Here is a 21,901-nt window from a genome sequence, read left to right as displayed (position 1 = left end):
TTCGAGGCAGCAAACTCCGGTGCTTACCTATGCCGCCATCTTGGTTTTTTTCTAGATATGGTCTTTATAGAGGTAGTTAAGATTCAATAAGGTCACTGTGTGGGACTTCATCCAATCAGACTGTGTCCTTATAAGATGGGATCAGGACACAGACACGGAGTGCTGGAGTCCAACCCCAGCAGGTCCAGGGGTCCCCAAAGGTGGACGGAGCTGGCGAAGAAGGGATAACACGGAGACAGCGTTCAGTTGATCAGCAGCCTAGCCAGGATCTCTAGCCAGGATCTCCAGCCAAGTTCTGGTCTGGATCTCCAGAGAGGTTCTGCTTAGGATCTCCAGCCAGGTTCTGTGTCCATGTTCTCTTGCTAGGTTCTCCAGCCGGGTTCTGTAGCCATGTTCCCTCACTAGGTTCCCCAGCCAGGTTCTGTCCAGGTTCTCCAGCCAGGTTCAGCCACCAGGTTCTAGTCAGGTTCTCTTGCCAATTTCTGTAGTCAGGTTCAGTCCAGGATCTTTTACCATGTTCTCTCCAGCGAAGTTCTTCTGTCTCTAGGTTCTGTGTAGGTTCTGTCTTCTAAGTTCTGTGTGTAGGTTCTGTCTCTCTTGGTTCTGTCTTCTTACATCTGTATTTATATCAGTTGATTCCAATCCTATCAATCTCTATTACAAAGGTTAGGGCGTTTCTTATCTCCATTCCAGGGAGTAAAGATTATGTAGCTTAAGCATGATTGTTCGTAGTTAAAGTGATTAATTCCCCACCTGGCACTTAGTTAAGAGGTTTTATTCCCTCCCTAACTTCAGGGGAAAATCCCTACCTGGGGAAACAACCTTTCTCAGAGACCTTGGTTAAAACACATAGTGCCAAGAAGGTGAGCAAACATATTAAGAACAGTATGCTATATATGCCAAGTCCCTTGAAACAGCAAGCATGGACCGGCTCCCGGCAACGGAGGGGCAATCACGTGAGGACGCAGGGAGAAGACAGCATCTACATGCCGAAGAAAGAGGCCTCAGGAGAAATCAGCCCTGCCTACACCTTGACATCAGGACACAAAGGGGCATCTCTTATCTCCAGTTACAGGCTTCTCCAACAGCAAAGAGCTGATCAGATGATTCAGCAATGGAAGGGCCTGGGTTCACTGACTCCTTCCTGTGTCACTAGGTGAACACTCTATACTTTGCCTTTTGTGGAGCACACTCTTCTGCAGGTCCTGAGAAGGTAAAAAGTACAGAAGGTAGATATTCTCCTCCACTAATGACTCCAATGCAGTTAGACTCTGCCAAGTTGAGAAAGTAGTTTCTGCGATTACTGTGCATGGCCCTCACCCCAGCAAATTTTGATCCTTTGCCTATTTAAGTCTGAACTAAACCACTAGCAATGGTCCTAGTGCTTATGCCAGAGATGCTCCCCGGCCCTGGCCACACTTAGGGCTGGAGAGGGAGGCAAATGCTGGTGCATAGGCCCCACCCACAGAGCTCCACTTAGGACAGCACGGTCTGGTCATCAAGACTCTAAAGAGACTAAACCAAGATGGAGACATAGGTAAACACTGGAAATTGCTGCCTTGCACACCACTTCAAAAATACAACTAAAAGACAAAACGGACATCATCCAGAACCACAGGAAGACTGGCTGAGTGGAAATTCTACAACTAGAAGGAAAGAGAAAAGCACACTGAGACTCAGAGGAGGTGCGGAAGTAAAGTGCAGAGGTACGGAGGCTCACATGGAAAGGGCTGGCAACAGAGTGCGCGGTTTCTTTTTCAGTCGGAAGGGAGTCTGAAGCTCCCGACTGCTCTGAACTCCAGTTCCAGTGAGTCTCTGGGGACCCAGACTCATAGGGGAGAAACTGGACTGTCTGGCATCAGTCGGAACTCCAGGGCGACTTTCTCTCAGAGATGCTAGCAGTGATTATCAGGACACTGAGACGTGGGGCCTCTTGGGTTAGGACTGAGGAGCAGCCATAGTTGTTTGCTCTGCCCTGTTGATCTCCTGAGACCCCTCCCTACCCAAGCTGTGTGCAGGGGCTTTTGCATATGACAGGCCTGGCCCATTGCAATCTGAAAATTACCTAACAAACTGCAGCTGGGTCAGAGAGACCCAGAACGTCCAAAAGAAGGCCCACGGCCCCACAGCAGCTTGCATTGCTTCACAGCTGGGCCTCATCTGGACACCTCCAAACACCAAACAAAGAAGAGGAATCTGCAGATCTCTCTGTAGCTCCTGCTTGGTATCCTCAGGCAGAGGCTAAATAAGCACCTCCTTAGAGATCCAAGAGCCAGTGTACCCAGTGTTCAGAGTGGGACCATCCAGATTACAACTCCTCAGATCCTTAAGGGACACACTCAGGGGGCAGACTCAGTGAGCACCAAAGCCCCACTGAAGCAAGTCTTGCCCCAGAAGGGTGTCTCCAGCACAGAAGTTCTCCCACTGCAAACACAGCTGATTCTCACAGACAATTGGCCTGGAGGTCAGTTCTTCTCAGTGATACCTACAACAATCAAGGCTTAACTACAACAAGACTGAGCACAAAGCCCACAAAGGGGTGCACCAAGAGTGTCCACCTCAGGTAATTGGAGAGGCTGAGCAACTTGGCCCTATAGGACATCTAGCACAGAAAGCCACTCTATCAACACAGGGAAGCATAAAAATTGTGGAGACAAAGAAACAGGCCACAAGTGACAGAAATGGAGGAAAGCAAACTACTGGATATAGAGTTCAAAACCACACTTATAAGTTTTTCAAGATTTTCTAGAAACCGCTGGTAAATTTAGTGAGACCCTCAAGAAATCTAGTGAGACCCTTGAGGTTATGAAAAAGGACCAACTATAAATTAAGCATACACTGACTGAAATAAAGAATATTATACAGAGTTCCAAAAGCAGATTAGAGGATCGCAAGAATCAAGTCAAAGATCTGAAATAGGAAGAAGCAAAAAACACCCAACCAGAAAAACAACAACAACAAAAAAGAATCTAAAAAGATGAAGATAGTGTAAGGAGCCTCTGGGACAACTTCAAGTGGACCCACATCTGAATTATGGGGGTGCTAGAAGAAGATAGAGAGCAAGATATTGAAAACCTATTTGAAGAATTAATGACAGAAAACTTCCCCTACCTGGTGAAAGAAATAGACTTACAAGTCCAGGAAGCACAGAGAACCCCAAACATAAGGAATCCAAAGAGGACCACACCAAGACACATCATAATTAAAACTCCAAGAGCAAAAGACAAAGAGAGAATCTTAAAAGCAGCAAGAGAAAAACAGTCAGTTACCTACAAGAGAGTACCCATATGACTGTCAGCTGATTTCTCAACAAAAACTATGAAGGCCAGAAGGGAGTGGCAAGAAATATTCAAAGTGATGAATACCAAGAATCTACAACCAAGATTACTTTACACAGCAATGCTATCATTCAGAATTGAAGGTTAAATAAAGAGCTTCACAGATAAGAAAAAGCTAAAGGAGTTCATCACCACCAAACCAGTATTATATGAAATGCTGAAAGGTATCCTTTTAGAAGAGGAAGAAGAAGAAAAAGGTAAATATACAAATTATGAACAACAAATACACATCTATCAACAAGTGAATCTAAAAATCAAGTGAATAAATAATCTGATGAACAGAATAAACTGGTGAATATAATAGAATCAGGGCATAGAAAAGGGAGTGGACTGACTATTCTTGGGGGGAAAAGGGGAATGGGGGTGCGTGAAGAGACTGGACTAATATCATGCACCTATGGATGAGGACAGTGAGGTGGCGGTAATGGTGGAGGGTGGTGGGAACCGGGTGGAGGGGAGCTATGGGGTGAAAAAAGAGGAACAACTGTAATAAACTAAACAATAAAGCTTTAATTTAAAAGAAGACTCTAAAGACCCCCAAGTGACCCCATGGGCTAGCAGCAGTGTTGAGAACTGCTGATCGTGGTCAGAAGAGAAAAAGCTCACTGAGGAACTTCACAACCATCAGATGAGAGTCAGTGCAGCAGCTTGACAACACCACACCATCTTGCCATTTTAATTTTCAAATGTAGGGTATTGCCCCATTGGATTTGGCTCAGTGGATAGAGCGTCGGCTTGCGGGCTGAAGAGTCCCCAGTTCGATTCTGATCAAGAGCACATGCCCGGGTTTGTCTTGATCTCCAGTAGGGGGCGAGCAGGAGGCAGCTGACTAGTGATTCTCTCTCATCATTGATGTTTCTCTCTCTTTCCCTCTCCCTTCCTCTCTGAAATCAATAAGAATATATTTTATATATATAAATAAAGAAACAAATAAATAAAATGTAGGGTATTAGCCCTTTGGACTTTTGAGCTGAGTGTATTTTAGGTAAATGAGTTAATACGAGTTGAAGTGTTTCACACAAGCACCAGCAGACACCAGCTACCATGGGGACTGCTCTTTTGCTCTAGATCTTAGAACCCAGGCTTCTGTGTGTGGAAGCTACTGGCTCAGTGGTTCTGGCCTTCCCAAGGGGTAAGGATACTCACGTGCCTGTGTGGTTTGAAAAGTATAGTTCCTCCCGAACAGGAAACATTAAAATAATCTCCATCAGCCCCTGTAGAAATGCGGCTTCACAACAACAAGCAACACACTCAGCGGTCCACCCGGCATGAGACAGGCTTCACTGGCTGCTGCAGCCCCGTGTGCGTGAGGCCTGCAAGCTGCATCCCTGCTGCGAAGGGCTTCCCTCTACAGCTGGGGCCCGCAGAACCTTGCAACAGGGAGTCACTGCCCTCATGATCCGGCTGAGCCCCGAGCACAGAGGTTGGCCATCGAAGGAGAGAATAAGAGAGGGCAGGCCAGAGCAGGGAGCTTCCTCACCGCCGGGCCCCGGGTCACCTGCTCCTTCCCCGCCAGGCGCTGTGCCAGCTGGATCTCAGGGGCGAGCTGCACCCTCGGAATCATGGCAATCGCCACTGAGAGCCCCAAGTACCAGGGACAGCGCCGCAGCGCTTCCGCTTGTTGCGCGGTGTGACGTCACACGACCACCCAGGCCCGGCCAGGGCGAGCTCTCTGACCAGGGGCGCCTCGGAGGACCTCTCCCCGGCCGCACGCCATCGCCCCGTAGTGGCCGGACACCGCAATGACAGCACAGGACAGTTGTAATTCAAAGGTCACTAAACCTGTGCCGCCTTTAGGGGGGCGATAGTTTAACCTGGTTGATGACAGAGGTTCTTTAGCAAAGAAAGCCAGCGAGCACAGATAGAAGGAATGGAAAGATGGAAGGATTGGAGATTCACTGCTGCCCCCAGTGAATCTTTGATTCAGGGCGAAAGTCATCAGAAAATGGCACAAGGGCTACAGAAAGGTGGTCCAAGCTATCAGTCCCCGCCCCAAATGGACGGCCACTCAGGGGGGAGGGGTTCTCCCATGCAGCATCCACACCTGTGGGCAGTCAAACCTGACCCTCATCCAGCCTTCAGGGCTGCACCACAGCTGTCAGGACACAGGAAGTCTGAGCAGGGTGCACAGGAAGACAATCAGGACCCTAGTCTGGGACAGTTCGCAAGACAACCTGTTGGGGGCCAGATGTAAGCTGGCAAGGTCCTTGCACCTGAAGGGGCTAGCAAGGCTGGGACCCTTACCCACACAGTTTTCCCAGACTTGTTTGGATGGCGATTATCAGTAGAACGAGAACAGCCTTTCATGGCTAACCAAGAAGTCTGTAACTATTTACTGAGATATGCTGTACTGAGAACTTGTCTTTCTGCTGTGTTCCTCCCTTAGAGATTAAGAGGAACAAAGAACACATTCCTCTTGACAGACCTCCGATTCAGTGTGTTGTGTATAAAGAGGATTGTGTGGCTAATAAACTCGCTTCAGTTCATCAAGAGAACTGGGGTCCTCCCGACCCCGCTTTCCTGTTTTCTTTCTTTTCTCAATTCCCACCTCCCTGCCTCAGCCCGGCTCAACCCTGTCAGGCTGGCCCTGACAACAACCATCCTGATAGCTTCACAGAGTTAAAGTCATGGAAGAAGGAAGGAATGAACGCCTGTATAAAGGAGGGGATATACTCCTTTACATATTTGCATATACAAATCTTGATTGGATCCCGATTCAAAGAAAAAGCTCAATGTCATTTGGGGGTCAATTGGGAGAGCTTGCATATGGACTGGATGTTGGATTATAGTGCAGAATAATTGTTTATTTTCTTAGGTGTGACAATGTAGTGCTTATGTTCATGCAGAATGGACTTAGCAGATATTTTCTGTAAAAGGCCACGTGTCAGGTACCCCAAGCCTGTGGTTCTACTAGGCTACGAGGATGGAAGGCTATGATCTATTATGGCAAAGGGACACTAAGCAAATCAGCACAGGAAAAGGTCATTCAGAGGGAGTCCAGGAGACACCGGGAGGAGGCTTCCAGAATCCTCTCCAGGTGGAGACACACAGGCCACACTTACCGCCCCAGCAAGGAGCTGGGACAACACGTGGAGGTCAACCACCAGGAGACAAAATGGAGAAAACCCACTTCCTTTACATTAGTGACTACAGGATAGTTAACATTTCCAGTAAGTAGAGATGGTATATGGGCATCAGCATTACTGGTGCCAATGTGGTTATGCCTCCAAGGGGTTTGGAAAAGAAATGGACCCGGACTTGTCAAAGGTATCTGATCCTAGATGCCTAAGAACAATGGGAAGGGCTGCTTACGGGAAAGATTGGCTTTTCACTTAGGAAGCTATAGGCGTAGGACAGGGGTAGGCAAACTTTCTGTGAGTGCATGCCAAAATCGGCATAATCTCTGACTCAAAATTCTCCTGCGTGCCAACCCTAATTTTTTGAGAACATGCTACACCTCCTTGGTATCTCTTAAGGTGTATGTATGTGAAGAACCTTGAAGAAATAATAAAATTCATTCGTGCAACACAAACACAGTATATGATGATGAAAAATACATTTATTTTTTAATGTATACATGTACACTGATAGTCCGACAGAAAACTTTATGACTCCATTTTATATTATCAGTGGGACTTCTGCTACTGCATCACTGATGACAGAGATTTTACATCAGGTTTATATTTCGTGACATTCAGAGGAATAAATGAGCTACTACTTTCATCCATCAGGCTACTCCTATTATGAGACTTAACCAAATTCATCACTGAGAATAAAGATTCACAAGCATATGTGGATGAAACCAAAACACTGGTCAAATCTAGGAAGGCAGGGAGAGTTAAGGCAGAAGCATAGAAATTACTCTTCCCCTCTCTCCTCAATCCATGTCTATGGTCTTTAAGATAACTTGTTATGTAAAATTATTTATTTATCTAAGATGCACCTACACTGAATTTATCTGAAAAATAAAAAAAAGTCCATATTAAGAAAAAAATTGTTAGTGGAAGATTATAAGAGAGGGTTTTGCATACCAGCAAGAGTTACTGGTGTGCCATGTTTGGCACACGTGCCTGGGGTTGCCCACTCCTGCTATAGGCCTAGGATGTGATTACCTGCATGACCTGCCCAGCTAGGTATTTATGATCAAATCACCTTTGCGGTTACTTTCAGGCTCATCAAGCAGTGCCCACAGCTTGTCAGGTCTGCTATTTAGCCCCTTTTTCACTCATTCAGTCATTCAGTTATGACTGGATTGTAGGGGTCTCTCCTTCCCCTCCACTCCTGGCCTCCAACCCTTCCTTGAATTACAAACCAGGCTCTTCCCTGGCAGGTACAGGAAAAGCTGGCCTCTCCCACTAACCTGCTCATGGGCCACTCCCATTGGGGTTCTGCAGGGAGCCTACAGAAGGCAAGGCTGGGCCTGCTCCTGCAGTCAGCACCCAGTGGTGGGAGAGGCCCAGAATCCCCTGAGATGCAGCCCTACATGGGGGAGAGGTGCAGCTGGAATGCCACTCCAACCCCAACCTGAAACCCTGGGAGGCAACTCATCATTGGACTCCTTTGTGCCTCCTCTGCTCACACACGTCAGCCCTTCACTATGTCCCTGGGTCACACACTGGTGCAAGGTGAGTGCTGGACCAGGTCTTGCAGATGAGAAGTGCAAAGCAGTCCAATGCACTGGGGAGTGAGGCCAGGCAGGCCTGGTCCTGGACTCCAAGATGCCCGGGCAGTCTCTGTTCCCCAGCTACTTCTGGAGCCCAGTGGGCACAGACTTCTCTCCCTCCTGCTCTTGGGGACTCTCAGGTCCAGCTCCCACTCATCTCTGGGTCTCTCCCACCTGGATCCTGCCCTGCAGGCCGTGTGGCAGCGGAGGTCATAGCTTCCAGAACTAAGGCCTGGGATGTGGGTTTGCAGCTTCACAGGGAGGAGGACAAATCACAGGAAGATGGAAGAGCAGATGTTTGGTAACCAGCTGTCTGCCCTGCCATGCAGGTGAGTCTCAGATTTAAAAAAAGTTATCTCTGATCTTTGCTCTCTTTCTGGACCAGGCTCCCTACCTACATCATTTTTATATAATTATTTGATTTTTGTTCCCCCCATTATTTTAGAGAGAGGAGGGGAGAGGGAGAGCAAGAGAGAAACATCAACGTGAGAGAGAAACATTGATCAGTTGTCTCCAGTTTAGGGACCAGGGGATATGGAACCCGAAGTTCCATATCCACCAGGATTCTTTGGTGCACAGGAGAAAGCTGCAAAGGACTGACCACCCCGGCCAGGGCCTTCCCTGAATGCCATGAGGGACAGGTGGGAGTCCTCCCCACCCCATGGCTGGGTCTTGATCGCCCTCCGCTCAACATAATCCACAAGCGAAAGTGGCACCTTTTGGAGGCGCGCAGAGCCGGATACCTCGCCCGCGTGTCTCCAGGCCAATAAGACCAACACCAAACAGGGCACATGCACTGCAGCGCACGCCAGTGGTCCCCAGGCTGAATCCTCCTGGCGACCTGATTGTGCAAGACGCCTGTCCCTTGCCCAGCTCCCCCCGCCCTACATCACTCCTATGCCCCACCCCACCCCACCCCTAACCGGCGCTGCCCCCAGCCCCTCCCACTTTGACAACCCTCCTCCCCGCCCCCGGGTGCTTCCGCCCCGCTCACCTGAGCCCTGGACTTATGACAGAAGGAGGGCCATGCTCACAGTTAAAACCCTCGCTCTGCCTTCGCTTCTAATCTCACTCACAGGCCATTGCTCTGTACCCACTGTCTTCCTTTCTGTGACCGCTGCTCCGTGCCCGCTGCTCCGCCATGAGCCTTACGATGAGGGGTGCGCCCTCTGAAACCCGGCCCGCCACAGCCGAGATCCAGGCCATCGCCGACAAGGTAGGCGGCCCGGTCGTCCGAGCCCGGGTCGGGTCCCGCCCTGTCCGCAGAGGGGCAGCGCCCGTCGGGACGCGGAGGGTATTGAGCTGGGACAGGGACCCCGGGCCTCGCCTTCTAGAGGGAAGGGCCTGGTGTGCTTGTCCTCGGGCGGTTCCGGTCAGTGAAGCTGGGGCAGGGTCTGCAGGGGTCCTAACTTCCGCCCTGCCTTATTCCAGTGCTCCTTGTGCGAGTAAAACAAAAACGGACACCAGGCTGGGATGCAGAGGCAGAGCCTGGTTCAGACCTGGGCAGCGCTTGACTCCTGTGCCTCAGTTTCCTCATCTGTAAAGTGGGCATCACTGGGGGTCCTTCACCGAAGGTTCTGGGGAAGGTGGAAGGTGGGGCCACAGGAAGGCTCAGGTTCTGAGAAAACCCAGAGTTCAACAAACCTGCTGCTTCCCTAACCCGGTGGTGGGCAAAGTGTGGCTCTAGACCGGCGTCTTGCACAAGTGTGGCTCTTCCTAAGCCTTAGGAGTACCCTATTTAAGTTAATAACAATGTACCTACCTATATAGTTTAAGTTTAAAAAATTTGGCTCTCAAAAGAAATTTCAATCTTTGTTGTTGATATTTGGCTCTGTCGACTAATGAGTATGCAATCACTGCCCTAACCTGATAGAACACCCGCAACCCACCCACCCATTTGCTCATCTGACCACAGTAAAGGACGGTGAGTCCGTCCCATGAGACTTTGAAAATGAGGAATCTGTAGGGACTGTGTGGTGAGCCAGTGGGGGAAGTTCCTCTCCCACACTGCTCCGGAGCCCAGCCTCTCCTGATGTTCCCGGGTTCCAGGCCTAAGGAACTCCTCACTTGCTGTGTGAACTGTGAATGCGCATCAGCTCAGGAGAGAGGAGTGGCTGTCTCGGGGCTCCCTGATGTGGTGCTGTCACTTGAAAGTGACAAGTAAGAGGGCGGTCACCATGGCCGCTGGGCGGCAGTTCTGAGGGCGGGGCTTGCCTGTGGCTCCTAGAGGACAGGGCAGGGACACCCTCTTGCTGCCTCAGGTACTGATCCTCCCCCAGCTCTCTGGGCTGCAGGTGTGGAGAACAGAGGCCAGAGGGGGAGCCCTGGCCAGAGGATGTCAAAGTCCCAAATTCTGGCTCATCTCCTCAGGTAGTGCCCACCAGTCCCGACCTTGGCATTCCCTGGCCCCCTGCAGTTGCCTTGCCCCTTGAGGGTGGTAACTGGCAACTTCCTCACCATCCCCAGGCCTTTCCTGCTCCCCTTGGCTCTAGTTCAGCCCAGCTTTCTCCCGGTCCACAGTACTATCAGTGAACTGTCACACGGGCAGGGCCTGGAGGCTGCCACATGCCCAGTCCCATCGCCTGCATTTGGGTCTTCTCACCATTCCTGCTTTCCTGCCTCCACTCCTGAAACAGGCCAAGAGGGAGGCCATTCCTTCCCAGACTCCCCTGTGTGTCACTCATCCCCATAGGCTTGTCCACTGTCTGCAGGGTCAGATCCCTGTGGACCAAACATGGCACCTTGCATGGCAGGTGAGCACTGAGACACAGGTAGGCCTGCAGTGAGAACCCTGCCGGCCACATGCAGAGGGAACAGGAGCCGCAGGAGGGACCTGCCTTCTCCCTTCCTGACCCTCCTTCCTGTCAGCTGCTGACTCCATTCTCCCTCCATTCTTATCCCTGGTTAGGGCCCCTCCCTGAAGGCGCGGGCAGGCCACAGGCCTCCTGCTGGCCACGGGTTTGACAGGCTTGGTCCTGATTGCGAGGAATAATCTGTAAAGGGTGGCCTTAGGGGTCAGCTTGTAACATCTGACATGAGGCCGCAGCTCCCGTGTCCGTTGCTCTTGCAGGAAGGAGACACTGAGTTCCCCTCTCTCCTGCCCCTTAGGTGAAGTCCCAGCTGGAGGAGAAGGAAAACAAGAAGTACCCCACTTTCAAGGCCACGGAGTACATGAGCCAGGTGGTCGCGGGGACTAACTACTTCATCAAGGTGGAGTGTCTGCTACAGGGGTGCTCATGCAGATGTGGGGAGATGGGGGACTTACAGGGGTGCTTAAGGAGGTTTCCGTAGCCCTGGCTGGTGTGGCTCAACGGATAGAGTGTCAGCCTACTCACCAAAGGACCTGGGGTTTGATTCCCAGTCAAGGGCGGGTACCTGGGTTGCAAGTTGGATTCCAGGCCTCAGTAGGGGAGCATGCACAAGGCAATCAGTCAAAGTATCTCTCCCTCTCTCTTTCTAAAAAATCAATAAAGATATTTTTGAAAATATAAATGAGTCTGCATGCGCTCCTGCAGGCCTCCATAGAGGAGAGGACTGAGCCTTCAGGGCAACTAAAGGCTCTGAGGAGGGAATGTAGTGTGCCAGGGGTGCTGGCTGGGGTGATGGGCATCTGCTACACCCGAAAGAGGAAGATGGAATGTCACCACCCTAGTTGCTGATGCCCTGAAGCAGTGGTTCTCCACGTTCTGGCCCTTAAATTCAGGTCCTCATGTTGTGACCCAACCATAAAATTATTTTCGTTCCTACTTCATAACTGTAATGTTGCTACTGTTATGAATCATAATGTAAATATATGATATACAGGATGGTCTTAGGCGACCCCTGTGAAAGGGTCATTCGACCACCAAAGGGATCGCGACCCACAGGTTGAGAACCGCTGCCCTGATGGGACTGGGCCTCCAGCTCTCAGAGCCTTTCTCACACAGTCCGCCAGGCACAGGGACTTGGGGTCAGAGGTAGCACCTGCCCCCCTCACTCGACTCTCTCTTTGCAGGTTCAAGTTGCAGATAATGATTTCGTGCACCTTCGAGTGTTTGAAAGTCTCCCTCAGGAAAAGAAGGCCTTGGCCTTGGACAGTTATCAGACCAACAAGACCAAGCATGATGAGCTGGACTATTTCTAGGTGTGGATTTTGAACTGAACCTTCGCAACAGGGTTCTCTGTCATGTGTTCGTGCCCCTGGTTCATAAATCAGCGCCTCTCTATGCTGTGCCACCTTCGCTGGAGGGGCTGCTCTGCACCAATCTGGTGTCTCTGCCCTTGACTTTAACAGCGTGACTTTCCTCCCAATCAATGATCTTAACTAAATTGCTTTCCAAGAGGGCTTAGATGATCCCTAAATAAATACATTTTAAATTTTTGCAAATTTCCTCCTTTGCTGTGGGTTTTTTTCTTTATCTGAAACCATAACCACCATATAGACGTGTTTACAAAGGTCTTTCACGGCCACGCGCCAGGCCTGAGACCCTACACCTGAGGAGGAGAGCCCAGCGGGGCTGCCCCAGTTCCCAGCCAGTTGGTGGTTGACCGGGGGCCCAAGGAGTTGCTCCAACTACAGCTCTGGACTCTTCGTCCTGTCTCCAGGGCTCGCAGAGGATGCGAGTAAACCCCATTCTAGACCATGAGTTCTAAATGTGCTCAGTCACCCTGTTTCCATAGCAGCAATGACATGGCAGGGACCAAAGTGTTGCTGAGACCAGCTGCACAGCTGCTCAGAACAGGCGGCCTGGGAGGCTGTGCCGCTCATCCCCTGGGCTGCGGGCACCTGCTCAAAGCCTGAGCCTCTGGAAGGGTCTTCCCATTTCAACAGGGTCCTGCCCGTCAGTGCGGTCAGTGCCTGGTTGGTTTGCCCTGTGTCTGTTTGAAACAGATTGAAAGAGGGCCCCTGACATCACAGGAGTAATGACTATTTGGTGAAATTTCTATCTGTGTGGCTCAGGGTCAAGGTAGAATATGTGTTCCTGAGGGTTAATGTCGGTCTGACATTCCTGAACCCCACTCGGCTCCCCTGGGGCGTGTGGCGTTTTGTCTGTGACCTGAGGTCATGAGGAGCGTGGAAGGGCGGGGCATTGAGCATGCGGAGCCTGGAGAGCAGCAGTGAGAAATCTCTGCACAGTGAGCTGTGTGCGTCCCCGTCCCTCCATGAACTGGAAGAATAAAACTTTCATAACACCCTCTTCATGTCAAGCAACTCTGCACTGAACAGAAGATGGAACACCATTCCCACCTGGGACTTTCAGGGACCGTCACGGGGAGACGGCATGAGAGTGCTAAGCAGAGCTGACAGCCATGCCCTGCTCCGACTGGTTAGAAATGGGCGATTGCTTAACGGGTGTGGGTTGTGCCCAGGGTGATGAGGCATCTGTGACAGGAAAGGGGAGACAGTTACACAAGGCTGGGAGGTACAAATGCCCTGGGATGTGCAATTGAAGTGACTCAGGTGTACTTCCTTCCTGTGAATTTCACCTCACTAAAAACATGGCACAAGACAGTCAACCACAGCCAGTCAGGGGGACCCCTTGGCAGAGGATTTGGGGAACCAATGCTGGGCTTGCACTCTTCCATCTGCCCAGCCTCTCCTCTGCCCACCCTGGGCTCTGGGTGCTGACCTGTGGGTTCGCCCTCACCATTCGTTCCCCAAAACTTGCTGCAGGGACCACCTCGGGGTCTCCTGGCAGTGACCTCTCTTCTACAGGATGCTTTTTGGGTTCTGGTACTTGGCCTGCCAGTGAGCCCTTCAGGCTAAGCTGGTAATGGCGCCCCTTTCCTCCACGTCCCCCTGGGGGTGCTGACCACCCCACCCCTTTTACTAAGCACTCAAGTCACTGGTCAGTGCCATCTATTTCCCCAGCACCAAGAAGACAGCGACAAAGGGACCCGCCCACCCTTGAGAGTCACAGGCCCTAACTCTCCAGCTGTCCAGGCAGGGACTGCTAAGCAGCACAGGGCGGTCAGCGTGGGTTTGAGAGGCAGAGTCAGGCGCTTCCGACACAAAGCAGATCCCGCAGCCTCCCCCCCTCTCCTTGCCTTTCTCACAAAGCCTGTTACTTGGGGATGACCAGAGGATTTATCTACAAAATGTGGGAGGGTGTATAGTACCTGCTGGGCTAGTAGGACCAGAGCTGTCACCACCCAGGTGTGAAGGAATTAGAACCCAGAAGGGGCAGTGACACCTGATGCATGACCAGAGCTTATCCTCACAATCTAGCAGGGATGGGCCAGGAAAGGGAGCCCCACCCTCCTGATCCCAGGGAGGGTCTTGCAGGAACACTGAGTGGGTAGTGCAACAGATTGGGTTGGCGGGGAGGGGACTTGGGCCACGATGAGCAGGGCAAGGCAGGCCCTTTCTTTAAGAGGGAGATATTTGCCCGGCCAGCATGGCTCAATGGTTGAGCATCGACCTATGAACCAGGTCAGTTTGATTCTCGGTCAGGGCACATGCCCAGGTTGGAGGTTGAATCCCCAGTGCGGGGGCGTGTAGGAGGCAGCCAATTGATGAGTGTCATCATTGACGCTTCTCTCTGTCTCTGAAATCAATAAATATATATATATATGTATGTATGCATATATATAAATTATATATAATATATATATAAATATGTATATATAAAATATATGTATATAATGTATACTAGAGGCCCAATGCATGAAAATTCGTGTAGAGTAGGCCTTCCTTCCCTCCGGCCACCGGCACAGGCTTCCCTCTGGCACCCAGGAGCAGGGCTTCCCTTGGGCCACCGCAGGCACCTGGGACCTGGGCTTCCCTGGCAGCACTGGCTTCGTCCATATGTCTGGTCTAATTAGCATATTAAGCTTTTGTTATTATAGATTATTATTATAGATATGGTCTTTAAAGAGGTAGTTAAGATACAACAAGGTCACTGTGTGGGACTTCATGCAATCAGACTGTGTCCTTATAAGATGCGATCAGGACACAGACACGGAGGGGCAATCACCTAGGACACAGGGAGAAGACAGCATCTTCATGCCGAAGAAAGAGGCCTCAGGAGAAACCAGCCCTGCCCACACCCTGACATCAGGACACAAAGGGCATCTCTTCTCTCCCGTTAAGGCTTCCCCAACAGCAAAGAGCTGATCAGATGGCTCAGCACTGGACGGGCCTGCGTTCACTGACTCCTTCCTGTGTCACTAGGTGAACACTCTAACTTTGCCTTTTGCTGAGCAGACTCTTCTTCAGGTTCTGAGAAGGCAAAAGTACAGAAGATAGATATTCTCCTCCACTAATGACTCCAACGCAGTGAGACTCTGCCAAGTTGAGAAAGGAGTTTCTGTGATTTCTGTGCAGCACCACCGCCCCAGCAAATTTTGATCCTTTGCCTATTTCAGTCTGAACTAAACCACTAGCAATGGTCCTAGTGCCTATGCCAGTGATGCTCCCTGGCCCTGGTCCCCCTTAGGGCAGCGGAGGGAGACACAATGCTGATGCCTAGGCCCCGCCCTCAGAACCCGACTTAGGACTGCAGCATCTGGACATCAAGACTCTAAACACCCCCAATTACCCCATGGGCAAGGGGCAGTGTTGAGAACTGCTGATCATGGTAAGAAGAGAAAAGGCTCACTGAGGAACTCAGAACCATCAGAGGAGAGTCAGTCCAGCAGCTTTATAACACCACACCTTCTTGCCACTTTCATTTTAAAATGTAGGGTATTGCCCTCGTGGGCAATTGGCTCAATGGATAGAGCGTCGGCCTGCGACTGAAAGGTCCCGGGTTTGATTCCGGTCAAGGGCACATGCTCAGGTTGTGGGCTTCATCCCCAATAGGGGGTGTGCTGGAGGCAGCTGATCAGTGATTCTCTCTCATCATTGATCTTTCTCTCTCTCTGTTTCCCTCTCCCTTCCTCTCTGAAATCAATAAAAAGATATCCCATCTAATAATAGACAAAGATGCAAATTGACCGTACCTTTGCTAATGCCCACCATCGGCTAATCAGAGCGATATGCAAATTAACCACCAACAAAGATGTGGCTAACTTGCATATACCCATTGGAAGTGAAGACTGAAGACACCGTAGAAGAGAGCCAAGCAACGGAGCTGAGGTAGCAGAGACGGGTGGGAGAGAAGTGGCAGAGAAGGGCAGGGGTAGACTGGCAGAGGCTGGCGGGGTAGGAGTGGCAGAGACTGGCGGGGTAGGAATGTCAGAGACGTGAGCCAAGCCCTATTCTTGCAGGAATCTTCCTGCAATGGGCTTCTAGTTTAAAATAAATAAATAAATAAATACAATGTAGGGTATTAGTCCTTTAGACTTTTGAGCTGAGTGTATTTTAGGTAAAAGAGTTAATACAAATTGAAGTGTTTCACAAATAAGTACCAATAGACACCAGCTACAATGGGGACTTCTCTCTTGGTCTAGATCAGGGGTCCTCAAACTACGGCCCGCAGGCCATATGCAAATACAAATATTGAATTTGTTCCCGTTTTGTTTTTCTACTTCTAAATAAGATATGTGCAGTGTGCATAGGAATTTGTTCATAGGTTTTTTTTAAACTATACTCCGCCCTCCAACAGTCTGAGGGACAGTGAACTGGCCCCCTGTTTAAAAGGTTTGATGACCCAGGCTTCTGTGTGTGGAAGCTACTGACTCAGTGGTTCAAACCTTCCCAAGGGGTGAGGATACTCACCTGCCTCTGTGGTTTGAAAAGCATGGACGAGCTGGGAGATGGTCCTTCCTAGTTCCTCCTGTGCAGGAAACAGTAAAAAAACTCCTTCAGACCCTAAAGAAATGCTGTTTCACAACAACAAGCAACACACTCAGCGGTCCACCCGGCATGAGACAGGCTTCACTGGCTGCTGCAGCCCCGTGTGCGTGAGGCCTGCAAGCTGCATCCCTGCTGCGAAGGGCTTCCCTCTACAGCTGGGGCCCGCAGAACCCTGCAACAGGGAGTCACTGCCCTCATGATCCGCTGAGCCCTGAGCACAGAGGTTGGCCATCGAAGGAGAGAATAAGAGAGGGCAGGCCAGAGCAGAGGGCTGCAGGACATGCAGCCACCTGACCAGCACAAAGAGGGAGCCAACCAGACCTAGCTGGTTTGGCTTAGTGTAGTGGATAGAGTGTTGGCCTGCAGAGTGAAGGGTCCCAGGTTGATTCTGATAAAGGGCACATGCCTGGGTTGCGGGCTTGAGCCCCCAGTAGGGAGCGTGCAGGAAGCAGCTGATCAATGATTCTCTCTGATCATTAATGTTTCTATCTCTCTTCTTCTCTGAAATCAATAAAAATATTAATAATAATAATAATAATAATAAAAAGAGGGAGCCAACCAGACCCCTGTAACTTACTCTCTGCCTGCCTGTGTCACTGGCCAAGCAGGACTCCGTGCACTTGGTAAATGGGTAATTCCAGAACCTTCCCTGAGGCTCTAGTTCAGATGCATGGAATACAGTGCAGGATTCTGCACTTTCAATACAGCCCCGCCACCCAGGGGATCCTAAAGAAGAGTAAGCAGTTCATATTCTAATAAACACTGTTTTACAAAGGCTAGCATTTTAGGGCAATGACACTACTCTGTAAGACACCATCGTGATGAATATGTATCATTATACATTTGTCCAAACCACAGACCATACACCAGGGGTGAACCCTCAGGTGAATTATGGACTGAGGATAACGATGATGTGTCAAGTGTTAGTTCATCGATTATAACAAATGTACCATCTGGTGGGTGATGTTGGTAACAAAGGCAGCTGTGCATGTGAGTGGGGGCGGCAGGAGATAAGGGTGTACTGGGCTGCATATCGGGACGTGCTGTTCTGTCTGTTCCTGGAACAGACAGATAGGAAGGTACTGACATCAGGTCAGGCCTTGAGATATGATCTCATGGTCCCTTCTCAATGTACTGTGCTCTCTGTTCCCAGATAACACAGATAGGAAGGTGATAATGCTATACTGTGTCGGGAACAAATTGCGTAAACAAGGCTTTTTAACTTTGTAGTTTTTGCCAATAAATAGGCTGTAATGCTTGCAGTCATGGCTGCAGTTCCGCCTTTGCTTCGGCGGGGTGCTGGGACTGCAGACAGCTGGCCAGCTTAATAAGGGTTCCTGAATTTAAATTCTGAGTCGGTGGTCTATCTCGCTGAGTCAGCCCATAACACTGGGACACTCCTGTACCTTCCTCTCAGTTTTTCTGTAAATTAAAACTGCTCTAAAAATAGTTTTGTTTTTAAGGAAAGACAAGTTTAAACGGCTGCAGCAAAAATTTGTGCCTCAGAGGACTTAGATGCTCTCCCTTGGTTTCCATCATTTAGGGCTGTTGGTGATCTCTCACAAACACCAGACAGATAACCCAGGCTTCACCCGGGCGCTGACTTGCACTGATGAGCAACTTGTGGGGCTATTGTGCTCAACTCAAATATAAGACCCTCTCTGAACAAAGGCCCTCACCTTCCTGCTATTAATAAATCTATATATATGAAAGCCTAAGTGACTGTTATGAGTGGAGGACTGGCCGATAGCTATGATGGGCACTGACCACCACGGGGGTGGTCAATGTGATCCCACAGCCACCTTCCCACAGCCAGCCAACCTCCTGCATTCCCTCCCCATGTTAGTCGGTCTGATCGGGACTGGGTGAGACGGCCCGATCCCCCGCCAGGCCAAGGGATCCCACCAGTGCACAAATTCCTGCAGCGGGCCTCTAATAAATAAATAAATAAATAAATAAATAAATAAATAAATAAAGCAGAAGGAAAAAGCTGTAAACTTCGCCCAGTCAACCACACGCCCATCTGGCCTCCCACTGATGCTGCTGCTCCAGCTTCCTCTTCCTTTGCTGGGGTCCAACCCCAGCACGTCCAGGGGTCCCCAAAGGTGTGGACAGAGTCGGCGAAGGGGGAATGACACGGAGACAGAGTTCAGTTGATCAGCAGCCTAGCCAGGATATCTAGCAAGGATCTCCAGCCAAGTTCTGTGTAGGATCTCCAGCCAGGTTCTGTAGCCATGTTCTAGTCAGGTTCTCTTGCCATGTTCTATCCAGGTTCTGTAGCCAGGTTCTGTCTCTAGGTTCTGTGTAGGTTCTGTGTCTAGGTTCTATGTCCTGTTGTCTTGTTACATCTGTATTTATACCAGTTGATTCCAATCCTATCAATCTCTATTCCAAAGGTTAGGGCGTTTCTTATCTCCATTCCAGGGAGTAAAGATTATGTAGCTTAAGCATGATTGTTTGTAGTTAAAGTGATTAATTCCCCACCTGGCAATTAGTTAAGGAGTTTTATTCCCTCCCTAACTTCAGGGGAAAATCCCTACCTGGGGAAACAACCTTTCTCAGAGAGGTGACCTTGGTTAAAACACATAGTGCCAAGAAGGTGAGCAAACATATTAAGAACAGTATGCCATATATTCCAGGTCCCTTGAAACAGCAAGGATGGACCGGCTCCCGGCAAATTCCCCCTTTTTTATTTTTTAAAAGCAGGCATTAAAAAGAAAAACCCCAAATGCTCTCTTGTATCCATTTTAAGAGTAGGATTGGCGTTTTCCGTTATTACCTGAGTCCTGATCTATCACCCCAGGGAGAGCTTGCCAATCCTGCACTTTCCCGGGGTGGAAAGGCTGCAGTGGGGTTAAGGATAAGGCTCCTTGGGCCTACCTCCTCCCATGCCTTTACATCTACCTTTCCTTCCTCAGAAAAGCATGGACATACTTGTGGAAAACGTTCTGTCTGACTTGGAGTAACCTTAATTCCTCTGCTAGCAAGCATATGTGTTAAAAGATCAATACAGAGTCTTTTTTCTTTAGACTCAGTATGGCACATCTTCTTAATCTAAAGATCGATACAGAGTCCTCTTTCTTTGGACTCAGTATGGCACATCTTCTCAATCTAAGAATCAATACAGAGTCTTCTTTCTTTGGACTCAGTATGGCACATCTTCTCAATAGAAGTTCTGTACTATCCACTTTCTTACCCTACTTATCCTCTATAGGGGGGTCTGCAGTACCCTGGTGGAGTCCTATCCGTCCCGAGTGTGGGGTTCTCAATGGGGGGGGGGGGCTTACCTAGGGGAATCCTGTTCCAGAGGTTCCCAAAGGTGTGGATGGAGTCGGCGAAGACTATTCACCCTCTTCCTACGGTGGAGTCCTATCCGTCCCGAGAGTGGGGCTTACCTAGGGGTCCCTGTTCGGGCGCCAGATGCTGGGGTCCAACCCCAGCAGGTCCAGGGGTCCCCAAAGGTGTGGACGGAGTCGGCGAAGACTATCCACCCCCTTCCTATGGTGGAGTCCTATCCATCCCGAGTGTGGGGCGGCTTACCTAAGGGGTCCCTGTTACCTAAGGGGACCCCAGCATCTGGCGCCCAACCCCAGCAGGTCCAGGAGTCCCCAAAGGTGTGGACGGAGTCGGTGAAGAAGGAATGACACAGAGACAGCGTTCAGTTGATCAGCAGCCTAGCCAGGATCTCCAGCCAGGATCTCCAGCCAAGTTCTGTTCAGGATCTCTAGCGAATTCTGGTGTTTATTGTCTTGTTACATCTATATTTATACTAGTTGATTTTAATCCTGTCAATTTCTATTACAAAGCTTAGGGCGTTTCTTAACTCCATTCCAGGGAGTAAAGATTATGTAGCTTAAGCATGATTGTTCGAAGTTAAAGTGATTAATTCCCCGCCTGGCACTTAGTTAAGGGGTTTTATTCCCTCCCTAACTTCAAGGGAAAATCCCTACCTGGGGAAACAACCTTTCTCAGAGAGGTGACCTTGGTTAAAACACATAGTGCCAAGAAGGTGAGCAAACTTATTAAGAACAGTATGCCATATATGCCAGGTCCCTTGAAACAGCAAGGATGGACCGGCTCCCGGCATTCCTTCCCATACGCTCACCTGGAGGAGCGGCCTGTCCTGCATCCACATGCAATAAAACAGTCCTTTCCACACCTTCAGCAGCTCGTCATGAGTGAAACCACCTGCATCAAAACAGCAACACTCAGACTAAGTGGACCCCAGCCTGTTAGTACCAGGAACAAAGGGACCTTCCCTCTCCCCTCAAGACACCCTTCTAACTCGGAACCCACTGGACCTGGGCCCTCAGGGACTCCCCCACGCAACTGCCATTTCATCCTTTCAATAAAAACTGAGAATCTCCAAGTAGCAGCCACTGTACGATTTTGGAGATTCAAAACTGAGTGAGTCACTATCTCCTGAGTTGGATGGTGGCTGGCTATCTTAGGGGGATAATTCACCCAGCGTCACACTTGGGGTTGGTGCACTTTTCTGCATTACACTCCAAATTTCAAAAGAAAAGGTTAAGTCATCGGGCCAGTACACGATGAAGACACATAAAATCACTCAAAATATTGACTGAGTTCCTGTGTCTGGCACTGTGTTCAGTGAGCAGTGGTTCTCAGACCTGAGCACCAGTGTCAGAATCACTTGGGGGCTTGTAACACACGGATCGCGGATGCTACGGCCAGTTTCTGATCCATCAAGGCTGGGAAGAGACCAAGAAACTGCCTTTCCAACAAACATCCCGGTGATTCTGCAGTTGCCGATGGGGTGCCACACTTTGAGAACCTCTGTTACACAGCCCAGTTAACAAGCATGTTCTCTGCTCTCGCGGGCGTACACTACAGTGAAACTCAAATGACAACCCAACAATTACACAAGGACCATTACTGACAAGTGACAAATGCCTCCGGGAGGGGCAGTGGAAATACCCCCGTAGGCGCGCCGGACCACGTGGTTCGGAGGCCACCCAGCCCGGATCGCCCCCGGACCGCACCTGGCAGGCCCAGTCCCCAAGGCGGCCCCGCAGGCCACGCGCCAACCTGCAGCCCACTGAGTCCTGACGACGATGTATTTCCGGAGCTTCCTCACCGCCTGGTCCCGGGTCACCTGCTCTCTCCCCGCCAGACTCTGCACCAGCTGGATCTGAGCGGGGAGCTGCACCCACGGAACCA

The 21,901-nt window shown here is 50.1% G+C and overlaps 1 protein-coding gene across 1 annotated transcript; it reads left to right on the top strand.

Annotated features, from left to right (window-relative positions):
* Positions 1-9,142: 9,142 nt before the first annotated feature.
* Positions 9,143-12,124, top strand: LOC308516975 (cystatin-B-like; the record flags this gene model as incomplete). Its single annotated transcript, XM_081088024.1, has 3 exons — positions 9,143-9,217; positions 11,110-11,211; positions 11,996-12,124. 3 exons carry the CDS (start codon positions 9,143-9,145, stop codon positions 12,122-12,124), a joined length of 306 nt encoding a protein of 101 aa, XP_080944150.1.
* Positions 12,125-21,901: the final 9,777 nt, after the last annotated feature.

Source organism: Myotis nattereri (genome assembly GCF_964212035.1).
Source record: "Myotis nattereri genome assembly, chromosome: 3".
Lineage (NCBI taxonomy): Eukaryota > Metazoa > Chordata > Mammalia > Chiroptera > Vespertilionidae > Myotis > Myotis nattereri.
Note: the sequence above shows the minus strand (reverse complement) of the source record. Positions and strands in the feature narration are given on the sequence as shown.